The sequence below is a fragment of the Bubalus bubalis genome, chromosome 14 (assembly GCF_019923935.1).
Source record: "Bubalus bubalis isolate 160015118507 breed Murrah chromosome 14, NDDB_SH_1, whole genome shotgun sequence".
Lineage (NCBI taxonomy): Eukaryota > Metazoa > Chordata > Mammalia > Artiodactyla > Bovidae > Bubalus > Bubalus bubalis.
The window spans coordinates 31,795,569-31,819,628 of NC_059170.1; the positions used below are offsets into that span (position 1 = coordinate 31,795,569).

Sequence of the window (24,060 nt, forward strand, 5' to 3'; positions counted from 1 at the left end):
GAATTTCTTTCTGAGTTCCTCTCCCAGGGATTCTGCTCCTTAAGAGAACAGGAAACAGAGGAGGGTATCACGTAATACTGTTCTGGCAGCAGGGGCACGTTCTTCCCTGGTGACAGAGCCAGACAGGAGCAGTTCAAGCAACTCCTGCCTAGATGCAGAGGAATGGCTGAAGAGAATCTCTAGGTTCCTAGACTGAAAAGACAAGTACAAGGAGGTAACAGGATCAGCTGGCAGTAAGACGGAAACACAGACTGGCCCTAAAAGCCACTCTGGAGCCAAGGCTGGTTCTTGCCTCTTCCATGTTCTGTGTATCTGTCCTGAGGGAGGGACTATCCTCTCAAAAACTGCTGAGTCACACCTTTCCAAGCATTTCCACCAGAATGAGACTGACCATTTGTATGACTCTGGTTACTGCTTGGTCTCTAAGTAAGCTGTGTAGTTCTTGGTGAGCTCCCTCACTCATGCAATCTGTGCTGACAACCTATAGTGTGCAGCCTGCCAGGTGGAACCACTCACAAGGGCAGGGCCTATGAACCATGGAGAAGGACATTTTGGGGTGGGGTAGGAAGCTCTGGAGGAGAGCATAGCAACCCAATCCAGTATTCTTGCCTGGAGAATCCCCATAGACAGAGGAGCCTGATGGGCTACAGCCCATGGGGTCGCGAAGAGTCAGACATGACTGAGCAACTAATCACAGCACAGCACAGCAAGCTCTGATCCAGTAGGTAGGGCCCAACAACTCAATAAAGTAGCTAACAGGAAATAAGTCTAATTAGCGAAAAAGAAGATTTTTCTTAGAAGCTAAAAAGCCTTCTATTTAGTTCCTTTAGGCTCTCATCTTTTAATGGCAAGAGCACTATTCCAGGACCCAAAGAGATTAGAAGCAGCTACACTCACAGCAACCCTTCCCAACTCTCCCTCTCATCACCTCACTGTTAGCCCTAAGACACTGCCATACTAATTAAATTGCTAGGAAAAAGGGTAGTAATTGTTTTGCTGAATAATGATTGATGTTACCTCTGAGTAAAATGTTTGGTATATCTTGGATTTGGGGAAAAGGACAATCATCAGAAAATTGCTTGATCCATGGAAATGAACTGGAAGATGGGGAAGCAATGAACTTTTGAAGTCTATCAGAAGGGCAGCAACAATACTGGTGGAATCCTGAAGAGAAACAGAGGGAACATCACTGAGAAAAGCCATTTTGCAGGAATTTAGCCCTTACATCTAATGTCAGAACACATATGGTGAATGTCAGTCCCATTATTTTCACATTGTGCGGTTCACTGGGATTCAGTTACAGAAGTTCCTGCCAACATCCAGTTCTAGGAGATATGGGAAGTACACAGTCTTTTCTCCTGAACTGAAAATATTATCTCTCTTTCTAGGGTATTAGTCCCTTATCAGACAAGTGATTTGCAAGTATTTTCTCCCATTCTGTGAGTTGCTTTTCACATTCTTGATAGTGACTTTTGATGTGGAGAAGTTTTAAACTGGACTTTAAATAAAGTCCAATTTATATATATTTTTCTTTTGTTGTCTATGCTTTCGGTGTCAAATCCAAGAAACTGTTGCTTAATCCTGCCTGGAAAATTTCATGGACAGAGGAGTCTGGCAGGCTATAGTCCATAGGGTTTCAGAGAGTCAGACACAACTGAAGCAACTTAGCACCCAGGCATGCATCCAGTTTTCCCAGCACTGTTTGTTGAAAAGACTGTCTTTTTTAACTGAATGATCTTGGCACCTTTGTTGAAAACCTTTGACCATATATGCAAGACTTTCTTTGGGGGCTCTCTATTCTGTTCCACTGGTCTATACATCTGACCTTATGCCAATACCACAGGCTTTATGGCACTTAGGCTTCAGTAGTTGGAGCGAGAGGGCTCAGTAATTGCGATTCCTGGGCTCTAGAGCACAGGCTCAATAGTTGTGGTACAGGCTTAGTTGCTCCAAGGCATGTGGGATCTTCCTGGACCAGGGATTGAACCCATGTCTCTGTCACTGGCAAGCAGATTTTTTACCACTGAACCACCAGGGAAGTCCTCGACTTTCTTCTTTTAAAGATTGCTTTGACTATTTGGGCAGGGGGTGGGCGTGGGGTTTTCCCTGAGATTCCATAAGAATTTCAGGATGGGATTTTTCATTTCTTCAAAAAATGCCATTGAGATTTCAATAGGAATCTATAGGTTGCTTTGGGTAGTACTGTTACTTTAATAATATTAAGTCTTCCAATCCATGAACATGGGATGTCTTACCATTTACTTAGGTCTTCTTTAATTTCTTTCAGCAATGCATTGTGGGTTTTGGTGTTTAAATCTTTCAATTCCTCAGTTAAATTTATTGAAATTGTTTTCTTAAGAACCTTTTCAGATTATTCACAGTGGGGTATGGAAATGCAACCTTTTTTTAAACTGTTTATTTTCTATTCTGAAACGCTGGTAAATTTATTAATTCTAATAGTTTGTGTATGTAGTCTTAAGGAATTTCTACATATAAAGCATGTCATCCATGAAGAGAATTAATTTTACTTCTTTTTTTGGCCAATTAAATGCCTCATCTCTTTTTCTTGCCTAACTTGTTCTCACTAGGACTTTCAATACCATGTTGAATAGACATGGCAAAAACAAGTATTTTTGTCTTGTTTCTGATATTAGGGGACAGAGTTTTTTTTAATATTTAAGTTTTCATAATGAAAGTCACATTCATTATGAAATAAAAATTTGAGAAAAATATAAAAATAAAATACAGAAAAAAGGTTTAAAATATTAATCCTAAGTCCCATCACTCAACTTCAACTACAGCTAACATTGTTAGCTTGTTTTCTTAAGAACCTTTTCAGATTATTCACAGTGGGGTATGGAAATGCAACCTTTTTTTAAACTGTTTTTTAAACAACCTTTTTGGTTGTTTAACCTTCTAGTCTTCTGTTCCTGTTCATTCATTGACTCCCTTTTTTATGACTGGGAAGTCATACTTACTTTTACAGCTCCATATCTTGCTTTTAAAACTTTACCATTAGTATCTACCATGTTGTTGTAAACTGTCAGCATTTTCAAAGACTGCATCCCACTCCCCTCTCAGCCCACCACTATGACTGGACATTCCATATTATCAATTCCACCTCACCTTTTGTCTACTGTACCTTTTATCTACTCGTTATTAACTTACTGTTATACACGGTAGTGTAAGGCTGGATCTGTTGTGCTTCCACATATCTGTTAACTAACCTCAGGTCCTCTGAACACCCATGATTTGGCACTCAGTGCTTTCATGTTGGTAAAGACAGAGCTCGTCACAGAAATGAAATATTAACTCATTTAAAAAAAAATCACTAAAAATGGTTTTCCTGGTTTGTGCTTTTGCTTTGAATATTTTGTAGAGATTTAAATTATTAGTCTGATAAACTTTATGCTCTTATCTATACAATGGAATACTACTCATGAATAAAGCAATAAAAAGGAAAAACTATTGATACACACAACACTGATGAACCTTAAAAACCATGCTGAGTGAAAAATGCTAGACTCAAAAGGGTTCAGAATGTATGATGTCCACTTATATAACATTTTAGAAAATGCAAACTAATCTATAATGACAGAAAGCTAGTAAGTGGTTGCCTGAAGCCAGAAGTTGGGGAGAAATATGATCTACAAAAAGGTATTAGAAAACTTCTGGGAGGGTTGGGCATGATAAAAATCTGTATCTTGACTATGCTAGTGGTTTCATGAGTATATACATCTGTCAAAACTTTAAATGGATACAGTTAATTGTATGTATATTTTATTTAATCTAACATATCTAAAGTATTATTTTAAATGTAATCAATATAAGAGTATTAGATCTTTCACATGCTTTTTTAAGATATAGTTGATGTACAATACTATATAAATTTTAGGTGTACAACATAGTGATTCACAATTTTTAAAGGTTATAATTCACTTATAGTTATTATAAAATATTGGCTACATTTCCTGCATTGTACACTAAGTCCTTGTAGCTAGTTAATTGCATTTAAAGTATACTTCAATAAACTATCAGCAAAAATTGAAAAAATCCTTAAGTAATCAAATCTGACAACCTTTTTCTTTAGAATTTCTTGAGTCATTTCTAAGCTTAAGATTAGAATGTCTTCCTATCCCTAAAGATTTAATAAATATTCTTTTTTATATTCTTAACTGGACTTACTGTGGTGACCATTTAATAATATACATGTCTAAGAGAGTAGATCTTAAAAGTTATCAGAATCTGAAAAAGAATAGATATATGCAGTATACAATTGAATCACTTTGCTATACAGCTGAAACTACTGCAAACTGTAAATCAACTATACACCAATATAAAACAAATATTAAATTTTAAAAAGCTCTCACCATAAGAAAATAATTCATAGCTATATTCTACTTATGAAATTTTAAAATATTTTACTTTTCTCAAAAGTACATTTTGACGTTTGATATGAGTTAAAACCCAGCCCCCACCCCAAAATGCAGTAATTTATTATCCCAGCACTTAAGATTCATCCTTTCTTTCCTGATGTTAGGAGACTCTTTAACCTAATATTAAAGCTTTCACCTAACAGGACCATCTAATCTGTCTGGACAGTCTGCCTACATTTTTGAATAGCCTTTAAGGAAGCAAGTTCTATGGAAGAAAGAACTCTTTCTAACTTGCTAACAGAATTTATTTTCAGCACTATTTGACCAAACCACTTCACCTGGTCTCTTTCCCGGCTCCGAAACAAGCTGGTTTTGAGGCTGAGACCCTGCAGGGTGGACAGCCTGCCCTCTGCTCTGGGGTCGTACTACCATGAGCCATGCCCTGGCCAGAGAGTACAGGCTAGGGGAAAACTCACAGCTACCCACATCCCCACAAGGGAAGGGGGACTTGTTGTTGCAGACTATAGAATTAAAGGATGGTTCTGGGAGTAGAACTTTCATAGAGCTGGAGGTTAATTCTGAGTATGAGAGGGGGTGGAACTAAGCCTTCAAGGAGAAAATTAGTTATTTCTCTTCCTTTCAGGCTTTCTTATAATTCTTTCTCATGTTAACGAGTGAGTGAAACCCCAACAATGTCACAGGAAGCTGTTTCTTTCCAGTTCTTAAGTGGGTGAGTCTTTCTGTCTCTGGGTCGGAGGCTATCTGTGAAGGGTTAATGGAGGCCATCTTCAGCTGGTCTTCTTTGAGATAAGTTAATTGGGCATGGGTAGCTGCTGGCCCTCTTGACCAGGAAGTCATTTATACTTAACTCCTTTATAAAGCGGCAGGGTTGATGAGGCTGACAAGAGCTTCTCTCTCCATGCTTCCCTGCCTGCTTGCCTACCTCAAGGGCAGTGCTGGTTCCTAAGCCACTGACTTGCAGTGACAGAGGGACAGGGAGTTATTTGATTTTCCCCTCAGAAGTGTGAGTATCTTTCTGAACATCAAAACTTGGATTGTAAAACACCTACCCCATCATAGAACAAAATGGAATTCATGTGGTCCTTGGAAATGATGATATTTCCGTGATGACGATCAGAAAACAGAAGGCCATTAGAGAAGAAATGTACTTTTCCTGGAAGGAAAAGAGAGCTGGTCAGAGCTCCGAGGGCTGGATCCTAGTGGCCAGTATCACAGTGTTCTTCCTGCAAGTCCTAGGGCAAGCCAGAGTGGTAACTAGAGATCTTGTGCAGTGCTTAAGTTAAACAATCTTGAGCTTCTGGTTCAAGATGGTGGAGTAGAAGGACGTGTACTCATCTCCTCCTGCGAGAGCACCAAAATTGCAACTAGCTGTTGAACAGCCATCAACAGGAGGACGCTGGAACCCACCAAAAAAAGATACCCCACATTCGAAGACAAAGAAGCCCAGCAAGATGGTAGGAGGGGTGCAATCATGATAAAATCAAATCCCATACCTGCCAGGTTGGTGACTCACAGGCTGGAGAACAATAATACCAAAGAAGTTCTTGCACTATTGTGAAGGTTCTGAACCTCATGTCAGGCTTCCCAGCCTAGGGATCTGAAAAAGGGACCGGGAATCCCCAGGGAATCTGGCCTTCAGGGCCAGAAGGATTTTATTACAGGCCTTCCACTGGACTGGGAGAAACAGACCCCCCAGTTGTGGAGGGCACAAACAAAATTTTGCACGCACCAAGACCCAGAGGAGAGGAGCAGTGACCCCATAGGAGACTGAAGCAAAACTACCTGCTAGTGTTGGAGGCCTTCTTGTGGAAGCGTGAGTCAGCAGGAGCTCGCCACAGGGACAGGGGCACTGGAAGGTCTCCCTTGGAGTAAACCCCCTTGGGGTTCACCGTTAACCCTACCATAGAGGCTGTAGACCTCAGGGCTGTGTTGCCTCAGCCCAAACAGCTACCAGGGAGGGGGTGCAACCCCACCCATCAGCAGACAATTGGATTACAGCTTTACTGGGCAAGGCCCTGCCCACCAGAGCAAGACAGTTTTTCTCATCACCAGTCCCTACCATCAAGAAGCTTACACAAGACTCTTAACCTCATCCATCAGAGGGCAGACAGAAGCAGCAAGAAGAAGTACAGTCTCACAGCAGCTATAACAAAAACATATTACAGAAAGTTAATCAAGATGAAAAAACAGAAAGTTATGTCCCAGATGAAGGGACAAGATAAAATCCCAGAAAAACAACTAAATGAAGTGGAGATAGGCAACCTTCTAGAAAAAGAATTTAGAAAAATGATAGTGAAGATGATCCAGGATCTCAGGAAAAGAATGGAGGCAAAGATTAAGAAGATGCAAGAAATGTTTACCAAAGACCTAGAAGAACTAAAGAACAAACAGAGATGAATAATATGTAGAAGGAGTCAATAGCAGAATAACTAAGGCAGAAGAATGGATAAATGACCTAGAGGACAGAATGGTGGAAATCACTGCTACAGAACAGAATATAGAAAAAAGAATGAAAAGAAATGAAGACAGCCTAAGAGAACTCTGGGCAACATTAAACACACCAACATTCACTTTATAGAGGTCCTAGAAGGAGAAGAGAGAGAGAAAGAACCTGAGCAAGTATCTGCAGAGATAATAGCTGAAAACTTCCCAAACATGGGAAAGGAAACAGTCAACCAAGTCCAGGAAGCACAGAGAGTCCTAGGAAGGATAAACCCAAGGAGGAACACACCGAGACACACAATAATCAAAATGACAGAAACTAAAGACAGAGATGATATATTAAAAGCAACAAGGGAAAGAACAAATAACATACAAGGGAACTCCCATCAGGCTATTAGCTGATTTCTCAACAGAAACTCTACAAGCCAAAAGGGAATGGAATGACATATTTAAAGTGATGAAAGGGGAGAACCTACAACCAAGAATATTCTACCCAACAAGACTCTCCTTCAGATTTGACAGAGAGGAATCTAAAGCTTTCCAGACAAGCAAAACTTAAGAGAATTCAGCACCACCAAACCAGCTTTACAACAAATGCTACAGGAACTTCTCTAGGCAGGAAACACAAGAGAAGGAAAAGACCTACAGAAAATAAACCCAAAACAATTAAAAAAACGGTAATAGGACCATACATATCTATAATTACTTTAAATATAAGTGCATTAAATGCACCAACCAAAAGACACAGACTGGCTGGCTGGCTGAAAAAGTGAAATGCATGCACTTACACTTACCATATCACTCTGCTTGACCCCCCAAATTGTATATAATTACTTTATATTGTTAAGTTAATCATGTTCCCATTATGGCTTGCAATTATAATTATATTTTATTTTTTGCCTGGCTATTGATTGTGAAAACTGATAAATGTCTTTTACTGTTGTGATTATGTAACTATTACTCATTTAATACCATTGTATCATGATCGATCAACAGAAAAATAATAGAACTCTGTATCACCAAAACTAGGATCTAACAGAAAAACCTGTAATAACTTTTTAAAATCCAGATGCATATTAGAATTATCCTGAAATATTTTGAAGAATAAAATTGCTCTGGTATTGTTTTTTTTCTCCAGAGCTCCAGATATGTTTCTAATGAGCAGTCATGTTTAAAAACAACTGGACTGTAAAAACTTTTACTTTTATCTAGTTTGTTTCACTTTTTCTATTTCATATTCAGTGCTTCCGTTTCATTATTATTTTCTCCAACTGCTCCATCTTTTTTTTTTCCTATCTTTTTTTTTTATGTTCTTTCTCAAGCCTTTATGAAGTGTAGTAGAAAAGCTTTTGTATACATATATATAAATATGTATAATATTTTAGAAAACTGATGAGTTTTTGCCTAACTAAAAAAATTTTGACATTTTGATTCCACTTGTTTGAGTTAGTATGAATAGAATGCTAGATTTCTAATTAAAAAATAGACGTGCAGCAAGAAATAAAGGTTTACTGTACAGCATAGGGAACCATAGTCAATATCTTGTAATAACCTATGATGGAAAATAATTTCAAAAATAATCTATGTGTATTTGTATAACTAAATCACCTTGCTGCACACCTGAAACAGTGTAAGTCATATATATTTCAGTAATACATATATTAAAAAAATAAAAACAATCTTTATGCTGAGCCCTCTGCTCTGAGAAAGCCATGTATCCTCTGAGGGCCTCAGAGAGAAATGAAGCATCAGATACAGTCTTTGCATAAGAATCAGAAAAAACAAGTGAATAAGCTACCAGCTGATGAAGCGAAGCAAAATTCACATTCACATATGGGTGTCTTCCAGGAAAATATACTAAAAAAGACTTTGGGTATGTCTGCTCCATTACTAAGTTTACAGATGCTCCTTTCTTCTATTTTGGCAGAAGCTCGCTCAGCTCTGAAGAGACCACATCTCTCACTTAAGGCCCAAGAAAGGGCACTGTGGCCTCAGCTGTTGAGGACTGGTAAAGGGTGCTGAAGGGCCCTTGCCAGCATAGGAACATGTGCGTTAGGCAACAAGTGTGTTCTACTGGAGGCTGCTGTTCTGTAATTCCCCAAAACAAGATGGGTGGGACATAGACACTGAGTGTGGGTTTCTTATGACAAGGATTCAGATTTAAGGAGAGCTGCTTGCTTCCTAGGCAGCCAAGGTTACAAAGCAGCTCAATACAGGCCCTACTGAGTAGATCACAGAATGATGGACAATGAAGGTAATAAGGATTAAGGCTGGGCCTGGGCTTGCTTTGGAGACCCAAATGACACAACCAGGGCACCCATAAAACCACTAGGTAAAGTTGTTCTCTGGAACTGGTCCAAGCTGGATCCTTTCTGTTCCTGTAATAGCCTTTCTTTTCATGCTTTCACAGAGAAGAGATAGTGTTTCTTAGAGCGCAAGGCAAGGCTAAGGGAACACCACCAGTATGCTAAGGCAAAGTTGGTGGCTCAGAGAGTAAAGCATCTGCCTGCAATGTGGGAGACTTGGGTTTGATCTCTGGGTTGGGAAAATCCCCTGGAGAAGGAAAAGGCAACCCTCTGGAGAACGAAAAGGCAACCCACTCCGGTACTCTTGCCTGGAAAATCCCATGGACAGAGAAGCCTTGTAGGCTACAGTCCATGGGGTTGCAAAGAATTAGATACGACTGAGTGACTTCACTTTCCAGAGAAGGCGATGGCACCCCACTCCAGTACTCTTGCCTGGAAAATCCCATGGACGGAGGAGCCATGTGGGCTGCAGTCCATGGGGTCGCGAAGAGCTGGACACGACTGAGCGACTTCACTTTCACTTTTCACTTTTATGCATTGGAGATGGAAATGGCAACCCATTCCAGTGTTCTTGTCTGGAGAATCCCAGGGACGGGGGAGCCTGGTGGGCTGCCGTCTATGGGGTCGCACAGAGTTGGACATGACTAAAGCGACTTAGCAACAGCAGCAGCAGCAGCAGAGTGACTTCACTTTCACTTTTTTTTCCAAGGCAGAGGACATGAGACTAAGAAGAGGGATTGATTCCTTGAGCTGCAGTTCTAAAAAGTTAGCCCCAAAGCTCTGGAAGGCTATAATGATATGAAGAGCAAAGGCCAAGTTTTGAAGGTTTCCTGAGGAGGTGGGGTTTCAGGAGGCACAGAGGGGCCTAGTGAGTATGTGTGCTTGTGTGTGTGTATTAATGAGGTGTGGGGAGGAATGCGAGAGGTGGAGGCAGTTTTTAGGTACAAGAGGAAGGTTTGAAATCTGAATATCAACTGACGAACTAGATGAGTAGTCAGAGGGAACTAACGGCATTCTTACCAGCCAGCCCAGTTCAAAGCACTCAATGGTTTAAGTCCAATAAGGTTCCCACCCACTAACAAGTAAAACCTAGCCTCACCTACACAGAGTCTTGCCCTATGGCTCTCCTGAGTGGGGGTTCCTCATGCCCCAGCCTCATCCTGCACTCACACCAAGGTTTGTCACTGCTGTTCCCAGACCATTCCCTCCCCTTCTGGCACAACACTTTCACTCCCTTAGAGACTCAAGCCTCTCCTTTCCTTCACTGCTCACATCTACTGCCCTCCTAATTATGCCACAACACTTTAAATAGCTTCTGAATGTGCTCACAGTCTTCTTTTCCGAAGCCAATACTCCCTTTCCCTCTGAGATCTGGCCTTGCTGCTCCTCAATCCCAGCTCCACAGCAGTAAAGCAGCACCCAGAACGTCTTAACTTCTGAAATCTTCAGCTCCAGAACCTAATCTCTGACTACAGTATGGCATCATCCTTTTAACTATCTCACTCCCCAAACCTCATTCTGTGATGTCACTGAGCCTTCAAAGCCTTTGGTTACCTCATTTTCTCTAACTGCTCAAAAATTTGACTTTCCTCTCAACTATACCCAGGGCTGATCCACAGGGACAGGGATGGGAATAGATTTTACTCATAGCATGTCATATACATTATAGTTTTGCATCTTTGCAACTACCAGTGGGAGGGAATAGTATTCTTAGAGAATTGATGGGGAAACTCAAAGTTTAGCGAGATCTTCCCAAAAGTCACAGAACTACTTGTTAGTGGAGGCAAGTACAGAACACAGGTTTGTCTGATGCCAGAGCACTGTACATACTGGCCACTTCAGTTCTCTTACATTTTTCCTTCACTTTTGCTCTCTCCACAGCCCATCTGCTGCTAACTGGATGAGGTACCTTCTCTGCTTCCTCAATCTCAAAAAGCCTTCAAGTGCTGCCTGGCAGTCCCACCATTGCTACCTCTGTCTACCAATTCCTCCAGGGAATGGCCAAAACCCTCAGCACTCTCCTAACACCAGAACTTCATAAACTCCAGCTACAAGATGGCTTTACCTACTGTTACAGAGAGGGATCAACAGGTGTAATCAGGTAGCAACTGTTCCCCACCTATTGCTTCTGGGCTCTTCCATGTCCTGGGGTCACTGTCTACCTATGTATCTCTAATGTGAAGCTTCTTAAGAACAAGTACCAACTTAAAGACCTCCTAGACAAACCTCAAAATTACTCCAAAGCTTCCAGAAAAGAGCACAGATCTGAAAGTTGGCATATTCCACATAGTCACTGGGATGATGGGAAAAGAGGCAGATCAGGGAGGTCATCTCCAGCACTTTTTCTCCCTCTAGATTCTGAAGCCTCAAAACAAAATGGAAAAGAGGAAGGGAGAAATTCACAAGGCAGTATGGAAAAGCACTCACTATGGGGCCTGATCCAGGGCAAGGACTCAGTACACAAGAGCTGATTATAGTACCGGTGCAGAGACTGATGTTGCAGCTACCCATTAGTTTTGCTCTGGGAATAGTAACATGTGAGATAACTGAAGTCCATCACTGGGTGGTCTGGTGCCAGTACCCTGGTCTCTCAGATCCCAATCCACTTGAAGTAGTAATGCTTTAGGTATCTGTTCTGGATTCATGACTGTCAAACTGTGGTCTGATGGGATATGCTTTTGTAGGGGCTTCTCAGTGACTGTGGGAGCCAAATCCTAAGGCCTTCTCCCTGTCTTCTTATCTAATCATTGGTGCCTTGCTTGATGGGCTCCGTCATTCCTTCTCTATTCTGTGAGTCTGAAAACTCAAGGTAAGAGGAAGTTCACACTCAGTACCCAAGGAGCAAGGGGACTACATCAGGACTACTATTGACTTCTACATCCCCAGAAGTCTAACAGGAGAGGAATGAGCCCTCAGGGAAAAATAAGACACCAAGCATTAATGAAAAAAATTTGGCTTTTTCTCCTTCGGACAACAGGCTGTACAAATAAAAATCCTCCAATGGCCCAGCCTGTATAAATAGGGAACACTATCACTGCTGGGAAAATATGATGCAATGGGTGGATACTCTTCATTCTGTATGTATGACAATATGTGAAGTACACACATATGGTTTAAAGAAAAAAAATCAAAACAACAACCCTTGATGCCTAGACTGCACCACTCAGCCTAAGAAATCAAGTATTCCTCGTGCCTTTGAAGCCTCCTGAGTGTTCTTCCTCAAACACACTCTTCCACCTAGAGGGAACCAACATCCCAAATTCTATACAGTTTCACCATACTTCAACATATCTATAAACTATATATGACTTAGTCTTGTCTGTTTTACTTTCATACGGATGGAATCTTAGCACACATTTATTCTGTGACTGGCTTACCTCTTTCAACATCCTATTCCTGCGAGTCATCCACACCATAGGTAACATGCAACTACGGGTATTATGTATGTTGTAGGTATATGCTGTCTAATTCATTCATGGTCAGTACTATAGAGAAGTTTCTTTTAAAGTGTCCTTCAACAGCTTCATATGGGCCCAAGGGAACACATGAGAGGGTACATAATCAAACAGATGGCCACTGTCTGGGCCTTCCCATCACAGGAAGGTGAAAGCTTGGTCACCAGAATTCTCAGACTTTATGTGTCAATAGTATTAGCATCTCTGCTCCTCACTGCTAAATAATCTCTGTCTGATGGAAAAAATACTCTGAATCTGTAAATTGCTACAGGAATAATGAAAGTGCTGCCTGAGCATCAACCATTCACTAGGCTTGTAGAAGATAGTAGATATATAGTCAATTGATATTCAACAAAGGTACAAAGACAGTTTAAAGTAAAAGGAGAGTCTTTTCAACAAATGATGCTAGAAAAAAATGGATATTCCCATGTAAAATAATGAATATCAATTCATACCTTGCACTGTTCTGCCCATTCCTACCAGCCACAGTGGAAAACCTCATGCTTTATAGGGATGGCAGCTAGAGTTCTCAGAAGGATTTTGACTCAGTACTGGGGTAAAATTAGTTCTAAACTAAATGCTACTCTGCCTCCTGCCTGACAAAGCTTAAAAAGAAAGGCCGAGATAAGACTAGAAGAGAAATATAACAATTATTATAATTGTATCACATAAGTTCAAGGCTAGAGTAAAGACAGAACTATGCTAACTTGAGACGTGAAAGATGTAAAAAGGATCTAAACAGAACTTGTAGAGATGAAAAATACATTTCCTGAGAAGAAAAAAAAACACTGAGTGAGACTAATGACATGAGACAACTCTTGAGAGGTTAGCTATTCCATGGTACTGCTGCCTCAGATTTCATTTAGTATGGCCACGTGGCCTGCACAGGCCTTAAACTGACACTATGGGCTCTTCATGCAAGCACATGTCCTAGACAACAGCCTGCAGAGTCACAAGCAAATGTAAGTTCCTAATAAGACTTTCCCAGCAGCCCTTGTCATCAAAAGTCTTCCCCGAATCTTTAGTGTCTTCCCCTTGTGTGCCCCTTATATAGTCAAATTGACTCCATCACCCCATGGAGCTTACCAAAACCTCCACTCTCTTTGGTTTGAATGGGCCAGTTTGGCCTTAGCCTGGGAAACTCAAAGCACTCCACCCACAGACTTTAATAAAGGCACATACCCCAGGTCTAGCCCGAACCTTGCTTTGACCCCTCTCCCCTGCTTGTCTGTGTGACCCATCAGCGCATCCCATATACTTCCTCCTGGATTTGTGAATAATACGCTTCTCTATTTCAATTTCTTTAGTGGTCTTTTGTTGGACCTGGCTCACCATCCAGCACCTTGTGTTCCAATTAACAAACGATAATTTAAAAAACTCGTAACAACAATGCAAAACAAAAGATTAGTAAATCAAAATATGCAGAAAATATGCAAAATAAAACACAAAGAGAAAAAAAGACTAAAAATAATTGTACAGAGAATCAGGAGTGGTGAGACAACTTTAGGCAGCCAATTGTATGTAATTGGAATCCTTGAAGCAAAGGGAAAAAGTTGAAGAAATAATGAGCAAAAAATTTTCAAGTCTGAGGAAAACTCTAAATCCATTGATTCAAGAAGCTAAATAAATCCCAAGGATAAGCAACAAACCACAGCAGTCACATAAAGATCAAACTGCTTAATATCTATGATAAAAAGAAAGAAAATCTTCAAAGCAGCTGGAGTTATATAGAAAGGAACAGAGATAAGAATGACAGTAGATTTCTGCTCAGAAACAATGTAAGCAAGAAGACAGTGGAGTACAGCTACATCTGTAAAGCCCAGAAAGGAATGGTCAACCTACTGTTCTTTACCAAGTGAAAATATCTTTTCAGAAGTCCTGGAGGTTGGAACTTCTGAAATGGCTGTGAGGAGTCTGGAAAATTCTCTCCCCAGGAAAAAGCCATAAAACTGGACTGACTGTCAAAAACAAAAAGTTAAGGACTCTGGTAACAGACCAAAGTTATACAACAAAACTGAGATGCATTTAAGGAATTCTACTGAAACTTGGTAAAAATAGTAGAAATTGGAATATTTTAGCTTGAGGCTATTCACATTACCTCTCTTCCAGCTCCATGGTGCAGAAGTCTTATGAGGGAGTGAGGCAGGCTTGTCAGAGTGGCTGACTTTATTTGGGGGCAAAGCACAGAAAATTCCACACAAAGAGATATCAAAACTTGAAGCAATCATAGTGGCAAACATTAAGGGAGGACCAACATACCAGAGATCTCAGTGCTGGTTGATACAACCAGCCAGAAATGTAGCAGGGAAGTCAGAGGACTGAGATAAAATAGACGGCAATTACGTCTTTAGATACAGCAAGAAAGATGTGTTGCAAGGCACTGTCTAGTGCCAGGTGCACCAAGGGACATATATGAGAATGCTCACAACAGCACTGTCTACAACAGCGAAAAACTATAAAGAACCCAAATGTCCACCAAGAGTCAAAAGGATAAACAGCATATCTTCACACAAAGCAATCCTATGGAATCATGAAAATGAATAAACTATACGACTACACAAAACAATCTGGATGAATCTGAGGATCAGAATACTGAGTAAAAAAGGCAAGTCCCAGAAGAACACGACAGAGTATGATTCTAATTTGTATTTAATTAAAAAATAAGACATTGTTTAGGGATATAGGTGTATGTGGTAAACTCTAAAGCAGGCTCCTGGGATTCCCAGGAGCTCAGTGGTAAAGAAGCTGCCTGCCAATGCAGGAGACACAAGTTCGATTGCTGGTCCAGGATGATCCCACATGCTGTAGGGCAACTAAGCCAGTGTGCTACTACTACTAAGCCTGTGCTCTAGAGGCCATGAGTCGCAACTACTGAGCCCAAGTGCTGCAATTACTGAAGCTCTGCAGCCTAGCCTACAGAGCCTGTGCTCCACAACAAGAGAAGCCACCATAATGAGAAGCCTGCACACTGCAACTAGAGAGTAGCCCCCACTCACCACAACTAGAGAAAAGCCTGTGCAGCAAGGAAGATCCAGCACAGCCAAAAATAATTAAAAAAAAAAAAATGACCCTTGATAAGGTCATCATTTAATAAACAAATAAATAAAGCAGGCTCCAGAGGATTAGGTATTTGGCAGCCAGCCTGACCAAGGTCAGCAGGGTGGGGAAGAGAAGGGCATATAAAGGAAATGAATGAACAGAAAGCTGCATAACAAAAAGCCTTGTGATAGCAGAAGTCACTAACTGAGGAAGAAAAAATTTAAACAGAACTGGAAACATTTCAAGGTAAAGGAAGTACTATTCTTTTTCACTGGGCCTTCCCTAGACCGAAAATTAAAAGACCTGGACCACCCTCCAGATGTTATCACTAACTTGTACTATAAACCTCAGGCGACTTTTTCACCTTCTATGGGGCTCAACATATGAAGATCAATCAATATAAGCACAATGGTGATTTTTTAAAATGTCTTCAGAGGTAAATCTGCAACAGGCAGATTTACCTAGATCCAAAGGATATTTAAACTTCAGGACCCCTCACCTGCTTAAGCCCCCTTCCAAGGCCCAGAGAAGAGACCTATTTTATGTGTTACTTTCCTTACAAGAGCCCCAAAGAATTATAAACTTCAAGTCCTATAAAACTGACCTGAGCCCTAAAGTGGTAAAATACTTAACACACAGCCAGAGGGCACTTCTATTTAAATTCTCTGCTCCTACTGAAACCTCTGGCCTCAGAAAACCATCTCCTGATTCAAACTACATTTTCCTCAGAAACTAAGAAAGTGTGAAATCTAAGCTCTCAGGTGTGTGACAAGGTTCGAGAAATTCCTGGTTTGTGTGCTTTATTCTTGTGTAGACGCTTGTTCCTTGGAAGGAAAGCTATGACAAAACTAGTTGTTGCTGTTGTTCAGTTGCTAAATTGTGTTCGATTCTTTGCTCCCCCATATACTACAGCATGCCAGGCTTCCCTGTCCTGCACTATTTTCCGGAATTTGCTCAAATTCATGTCCATTGAGTCGGTGATGCCATCCAAACACCTTATCCTTTGTCACCCTCTTCTCCTCCTACCCTCAATCTTTCCCAGCATCAAGGTCTTTTCCAATGAGTCAGCTCTTCACATCAAGTGGCCAAAGAACTGAATTTTCAACTTCCGCATCAGTTCTTCCAATGAATATATTAAGCGTTAATTTTCTTTAGGATTGACTAGTTTGATCTGTTTGCTGTCCAAGGGACTCTCAAGCGTCTTCTCAAACACCACAGTTAAAAAGCACCAATTCTTTGGCGCTCAGCTTTCTTTACAGTCCAACTATCACATATACACATAACTGCTGGAAAACCATACCTTTGATTATACAGACCTTCATTGGTAAAGTGATGTTTCTGCTTTTTAATATGCTGTCGAGGTTGGTCATAGCTTTTCTTCCAAGGAGCAAGCGTCTTTTAATTTCAAGGCTGCAGTCGCCATCTGCAGTGATTCTGGAGCCCAAGAAAATAAAGTCTCTCACTGTTTCCACTGTTTTGCCATTTATTTGCCATGAAGTGATGGGACTAGATGCCATGATCTTAGTTTTTTTGCATGTTGAGTTTTAAGTCAGCTTTTTCACTTTCCTGTTTCACTTTCATCAAGAGGCTATTTAGTTCCTCTTCGCTTTCTGCCATAAGGATGGTGTCACTTGCCTATCTGAGGTTATTGGTATTTCTTCTGGCAATCTTGATTCCAGCTGTGCTTCATCCAGCCTGGTATTTCACATGATATACTCAGCATATAAGTTAGAAAAGCAAGGTGACAATATACAGGCGTGACGTACTCCTTTCCCAATTTGGAACCAGTCCGTTATTCCATGTCCGGTTCTAACAGTTGCTTCCTGACCTACAAACAGGTTTCTCAGGAGGCAGGTAAGTTGGTCTGGTATTCCCATCTCTTGAATTTTCCACAGTTTTTTAGTGATCCACAAATTTACCTTGATTTGTGGACCTAACATTCCAGGTTCCTATGCAATATTGTTCTTTACAGCAATTGGACTTGACTTCCATCACCAGTCACATCGACAACTGGGCACTGTTTTCACTTTGGCTCCATCTTTTCATTCTTTCTTCAGCTATTTCTCCACTTTTCTCCAGTAGCATACTGGGCACCTACCGACCTGGGGAGCTTGTTTTTCAGTGTCCTATCTTTTTGCCTTTTCATACTGTTCATGGGGTTCTCAAGGCAAGAATACTGAAGTGGTTTGCCATTCCCTTCTCCAGTGGACCACTGAAGAGTTTTGTCAGAACTCTCCACCATGACCCATCCATTTTGGGTGGCCCTACATGGCAATGGCTCATAGTTTCACAGAGTTAGACAAGGCTGTAACTCATGTGATCAGTTTGGTTAGTTTTGTATGACTGGTTTTCATTCTGGTCTGCCCTCTGATGGATAAGGATAAGAGGCTAGTGGAAGCTTCCTGAATGGAGAGACTGATGTGGGGGAATCTGGGTCTTGTTCTGATGGGTGGGCCCATGCTCAGTAAATCTTCAATCCAATTTTCTACTGATCGGTGGGGCTGTGTTCCCTCCTTGTTGTTTGGTTGAGGCCAAACTATGGTAGGGGTAATGGTGGTAATGGTGACCTCCTTCCAAGACTTTTGCCTACACTGTTGTATTCAGTGCCCCTGACCCCGCAGCATGCCACTGTTAACCCACGCCTCCACCAGAGACTCCTGGACACTCAAAGGCAAGTCTGGCTCAGTCTCTTGTGTGGACACTGCTCCTTTCTCCTGGGTCTTGGTGCACGCACAGTTTTGTGTGTGCCCTCCAAGAGTCTGTTTTCCCCAGTCCTGTGGAAGTTCTGTAATTAAATTCCACTGGCCTCCAAAGTCAAATTCCCTGGGGATTCTCAGTTCCTTTGCCAGATCCCCAGGTTGGGATATCTGTTGTGGGTCCTAGAACTTTTTTAACACTGCGAGAACTTCTTTGGTATAATAGTACTGCAGTTTGTGGGTCGTCTGCTTAGTGGCTCTATGGTGGGGCTAATGGTAACCCCCTCTAAAAGAGCTTAGGCCACATACCACATGTCCCAGGTCTGCTGCAGCCAGAGTCCCTGTCCCTGTGCCAGGCCACTGCTGACCCATGCCTTGACTGGAGACATTCAAACACTGAAAGGCAGGTCTGGCTCAGTCTCTGTGGGGCCTTTGGGTCCTGGTGCACACAAAGTTTTGTTTGAGCCCTCCGAGCATCTCTGACAGTTATTGGGTTTGATTCTAAATGTGGTTTTGCCCCTCCTACCATCTTGTTGGATCTTCTCCTTTGCCCTTCGACATGTGGTATCTTTTTTTGGTGGTATCCAACATTCTCCTGTTGATGGTAGTTCAGCAGTGAGTTGCAATTTTGGAGTTCTCGCAGAAGATGAGTACATGTCCTGCTCTGCCATTTTTAAGTTACTTCTAAGTGAGCATGTGATTTCCACCTGATTTAATTTTTTTAGTCCCAAGGGTTCAAAGCCAGAGAAAAGGCACTGGTCTGGGCTGCTGGCATGTTCATTCTTCAGAATCAACTGGGAATCAGTTCAAAGGCAAATCAACAAAAGTCCTGTATAGTCAAAGCAATGGTTTTTCCAGTAGTCATGTATGGAAGTGAGAGCTGGATATAAAGAAGGCTGCTGCTGCTGCTTAGTCACTCAGTCGTGCCCAACTCTTTGTGACTCCATGAATTGTAGCCTGCCAGGCTCCTCTGTCCATGGGATTCTCCAGGCAAGAATACTGGAGTGGATTGCCATCCCCTTCTCCAATAAAGAAGGCGGAGTGCCAAAGAATTGAGGCTCTTGAACAGTGGTGCTGGAGAAGACTCTTGAGAGTCCTTTGGACTACAAGGAAATCAAACCAGTCAATCCTAAAGAAAATTCACCCTGAATGTTCATTGGAAAGACTGACACTGAAGTTGAAGCTCCAATACTTTTGTCTACCTGATGCAAAAAGCGGACTCATTGGAAAGACCCTGATGCTGGGAAAGATTGAAGGTAAAAGAAGAGGGCAGCAGAGGAAGAAATAGTATCACTGACTCAGTGGACATGAATTTGAGCAAACTCCAGGAGACAGTGGAGGACAGGGGAGCCTGGCATGCTGTAGTCCATGGGGTGGCCAAGAGTTGGACATGATTTAGTGACTGAACAACAACAGAGACCTCAGGATAGACTGAATCTTGCTGGATAACTCAATACAGTGTAAGATTATTTTTTTAACAAGGCCTTTTGCTAAGAAGGTGAAAACTGATTTTGGCAAATATCCTTGCTAAATATTATACCTGGCTCAACTATGACAGAGTATAACTGTCTCTATGTTGTGTCTACAAGCTGATTTTAAAACATTATGCAATTCTGCCTCAAGGCTGGGAGTACTGTCACACAAACTCTTGTTTTCAGCAAATGTTCCTAACTTCCTGGTCTTCTGCACCAGGATCTGGAGAGGCAGGAATGCAGGGGCCACAGCACAGTCATGATAATGAACGCTACCTGGCATTTTGTGGATCGAAAACCAGAACTCCTTGTGTTTTGTCTTCTGTGACAATGGAGAAGCTAAAGTTTAACCAGTGATCTGAGAACATGGAGAGCAACTTGCCACTGGAGAGAATTTTCAAGAAGAACAAATTATCCAGAGAGAGAATCTGCTTAGTAAAGGATGAGGAATTTGTGGAACAAAAAAGGCTTATCTAACATGGAAAGAATAGGACTCATAAGAATACGTTATTTTGAGGAGACCAAAAGAAGTATGGAATAAATCCCAGGAAATCCATGCAAGACCCACAGAGTTCTTGAGAACTTTAAATCAGCAGAAATACTGCCAGTTTGGATTGAAGGGGATAGAGAGAATAGAAAATGAAAGGAGCCTGTTGGACTGCCAAAATTCTAGAGGCAAGAAGCAGGCTGAAAAACTAATAAGCTACAAAGTGCCACCTTCATGAAAAGGAAGGATGACACAGGTATAGTCACAAACCAAGAGGGTAGAGTCATGAACCCAGGAGGCAGAACTAAGAGTGTAACAAGTAGAACAAAGAACCCAGAGGGCAGAGCTAAGGGTCTTGGTGGACTATTCCCAGGCCTTGAAACCTAATCCAGGAGCTGGAGTTTGCCTAGCTTAATTTCAAAGTTGTCTTGGGCTTGGGACTCCTTTTTAATATAAATGTCTATACCCTATACCACTCCTACCTTGTACATTGGGAGGGCTAGGGAAGATAAAGAGCCTCTAATTTCACAGGTCCACAGATGGAAAGGAATCGTGTTCAGGAGCTGTACTTTATGAATTACAAGCCAGCGCCTCACCTACAGCTGATTTAGATAATCCTGACGATGAGATTTTTGGATTTTTCAGCTGGTGAGAGTTAAGACTTTGAATTGTTGCCATAATGGAATGAGGCTCTTGGATGGGGGTTGATTATATCTTTCATGTGAGAACTGTTGGGGTCAGAGGGCATACTATGGTAGGCAGAAATTTAAGACAGCCCCCATGACCTTCAGCCTCTTAGGTTACTCCAGTGTTTGTGTAACATCATATAGCAAAAGGGAGATTATCTGATTGGGTCTCCTCCAATCACATGAGCCCTTTATAAGCAGAGTTTTCTCTGGGTGGTAGAAGAGGAGTTCAGAGAGATTAACAGTGTCAGATTCAACACGATGCAGGTTCTTTGTTGCTGAGATGGGAGAGGGTCACAAGGCAAGGACCTCTGGAAGAAGGAGCTAAGACTGCTTCCAGCTAATAGCCAGCAACAAAAAAAAGAACCTTAGTTCTCCAGTCTGAAGGAAATGGACTCTGCAAACAACCTGGATGAGCCTGGGAGCAGGTTCTTTCTCAGAGACTCCAGAGATAAGCCTGGCTGATGCCTTGACTTCAGTATTATGAAACCCTACACAGAAATCTAGCAAAATTTGCTTGGACTTCTGACCCACAGAACTGTGAGATAATAAATGCATGTTGTTCTAAGCTATGAAATTTGTGGTGATTTGTTACACAGATATAAAAAACTAATCCAGATTTTGTTTTGGCCCAACAGAACCTATTTCTGGACATGCTGCTGCTCTAGCCCATCCTGAGAGCAATCCTCAGGCAGCAACAAGAGGACCAGTGCAGTTGGTGGCAGTCCTTTCTAGCAGAAGTCTCCTCATCTGGAAAATGGACAGATCAAAAGAGAAAAGCTGTGGGAAAACACTTCTACACTCAAAAGTTTTTCAAATATCCCATGTATCATTAATTACAACATTCATGTCAAAACCTGTGAAAGAGGGACCCAGACAGAGTAAAAAACAGAAAAGTCAGAGCTGCTCACCTTCTTCAGGCAAAGATTGTGAATTACTAGAATAAAGGTATGCTCCTTCTCCTCTAGTTAGAAAAGTACCCAGGAAACACTCATCTCCCTTGAAAAAACAAACACAAAGAGCAGGTGATTTACAGCATAAACATTGACAGAATCAAAACTTCTGTCCACGTTTGTATGTCTACAAAAGCTGCTAAGTCAGCCTCAGATATACTCAACTTCTCTTCCAGGTCTTGGCACTTCTTGGCTCTTTGCCATATTACTGGCACCTGTGACTTATGCCGAGAAGAAAAATGTTAAGGTCCTCTCAGTCTAGGCACCATGGTCTGCAATGCTTGTCCATATTCCAGTAAATTTATATCCTCTGATGACAGAGATGGCTTCTCCTTGGCCTAAAGCCTTGACCTTCAGTTCTATATGTCTCAATTTGAGAACTGCTTCTAAAAGTACTGAGAGATTTTGAAAAAACACCGAAAGGTTTAAATGGCAGTAAGAATCCCTCTTGTGTACTCCATACGTGGTTATTTCTAGAGCTCTGCTCTGAAGGGGAAGAATACAACAGGAATTGAGACAAGGAGGTATAGAACCCTTAGATTAGCAGTAAGATGAAATATGTTAAATTGTTTTTATAAACTGTTTACATTTCATCTTGACAACATTAAGAATAAGAAGTCTGCTTACCAGAACTGACTGCTGGGTTTTCTCAGACAATTTTACTTCAATATCTTCTACCTGTGTCCAAAAGGAGTACAGATTTTCAATTCACTGCTTCAAGGGCATAAACTCTGCTAGGTCTCCCCCTGTATTCACATATTTCTAAGAGAGCAGTCTCTCTGTCAAATCCAGGGTTCTCAGGCCCTGACGGCTGGCAGACCTGGTTGCTGGATACCAGATGCAGAGCACAGGCCATGGCAGGCTCCCTCACAGGGACATGAAGTCCAGCTAAATGAGCCTACATTACGTGGAGAGAGTATGTTAGTCTCCACTTACATTTCATTTTGGAGAAAACTAATTTCAGGGATGAAGGAAAGAGAACATATTAAAATATTTTGAGTGTGTTCTCATTTAAACATGTTCACATTAGAGGATGACTTTTACTTGTCTTTATTCAGTTCAGAATTGTAGAAACAGAATATAAACAAATTCTGAAATAGGTACTTAGACCATTACTAGTACTTTGTGTCCCAAGGCACCAGAGATTCAGACCAAGTCCCACAGATGAAGATGGGACCTTTCCACATGTAGAGACATGGTTGTAAAAACTCAGCAGCAACCATTCTGACAGAAAAGGGAGCACACGATCCACTTTTCACTTCCTGTGTGACCCTGGACAGGTTGGGAGATTTCTAAACCTCAGGCTCCTCATCTGTAAAATGAGGATATTAACTTCTTCCCTTGACAATTTAACAGGGACCCAGATAAATTACTTTCTTTTGGAACTTTCCCCAGATTACACGTTAATGAAATTAGATTCATTTGTATAGAGAAGAAGAGCAGAGATAAAAACTTCTATCTGAACAGTGGTTAGGTCAGGATCTGACATCCCACCAGAGACTCGTCCTTAAATTTTCTCCCCAGTTTCTCCACGTTTATCTCCGTTTTCACCCGATGAATGACACTAACCAGCCAGGAGCAGAATCTGGGTATGGCAGCTGTCAGGATTATAAAGCTGGTTTCTGTGATAACAGTGCCATCTGCAGGAAGACCACAGACATGTCGGTTACTGCCCACCACCAGAGCCCACCTTGCAGGCCCCTGACTGCTTCCCATCCTCAAGAGTGAGAGCTCCTCTTATTAGGATACAAAGTCTGATGCCTTCAGAAAATGAATTCCTCATCTGGGGACAAGAGCCTAATGAGGAAATGGAGAAAGGCTTCCTCATGTGATTATTCTTTTTAAGACAAATAGAAATACATATTTAAATACAGAGTCCTTTTCAATCTATACTTTTAATTCTTGCCAAGGTAGTACAGGTGTTTGTATTAAAAAACCAAACAAAAATTATCAAGGTCATCAAGCTCTGGATATTATCATTCTATAGAATTTTTTTCTACCATAATGGATAAAAAAACTGATCTAACTATTGCTTCAAATTGTTTTTCCTGACTACTAGTAAGGCTGTACATATTCATATTCATACACACACAGTGGACCCTTGAACAATGTGGGGGCTAGTGGTGC

At 41.3% G+C, this 24,060-nt stretch overlaps 1 protein-coding gene across 3 annotated transcripts in view; it reads right to left on the reverse strand.

Moving 5' to 3' along the window:
- DNAAF9 (dynein axonemal assembly factor 9) overlaps nt 1-24,060 on the reverse strand; it is a 173,379-nt gene that overhangs the window by 46,909 nt on the left and 102,410 nt on the right. For all 3 annotated transcript variants that reach the window (XM_025263999.3, XM_006042748.4, XM_006042749.4), the window contains 5 exons: nt 23,503-23,573; nt 22,561-22,611; nt 21,892-21,979; nt 5,447-5,550; nt 1,018-1,164 (listed from right to left, as the gene is read on the reverse strand). In XM_025263999.3, coding sequence (XP_025119784.3) covers nt 1,018-1,164; nt 5,447-5,550; nt 21,892-21,979; nt 22,561-22,611; nt 23,503-23,573 — 461 coding nt within the window. The remainder of the gene's footprint in view (nt 1-1,017; nt 1,165-5,446; nt 5,551-21,891; nt 21,980-22,560; nt 22,612-23,502; nt 23,574-24,060) is intronic.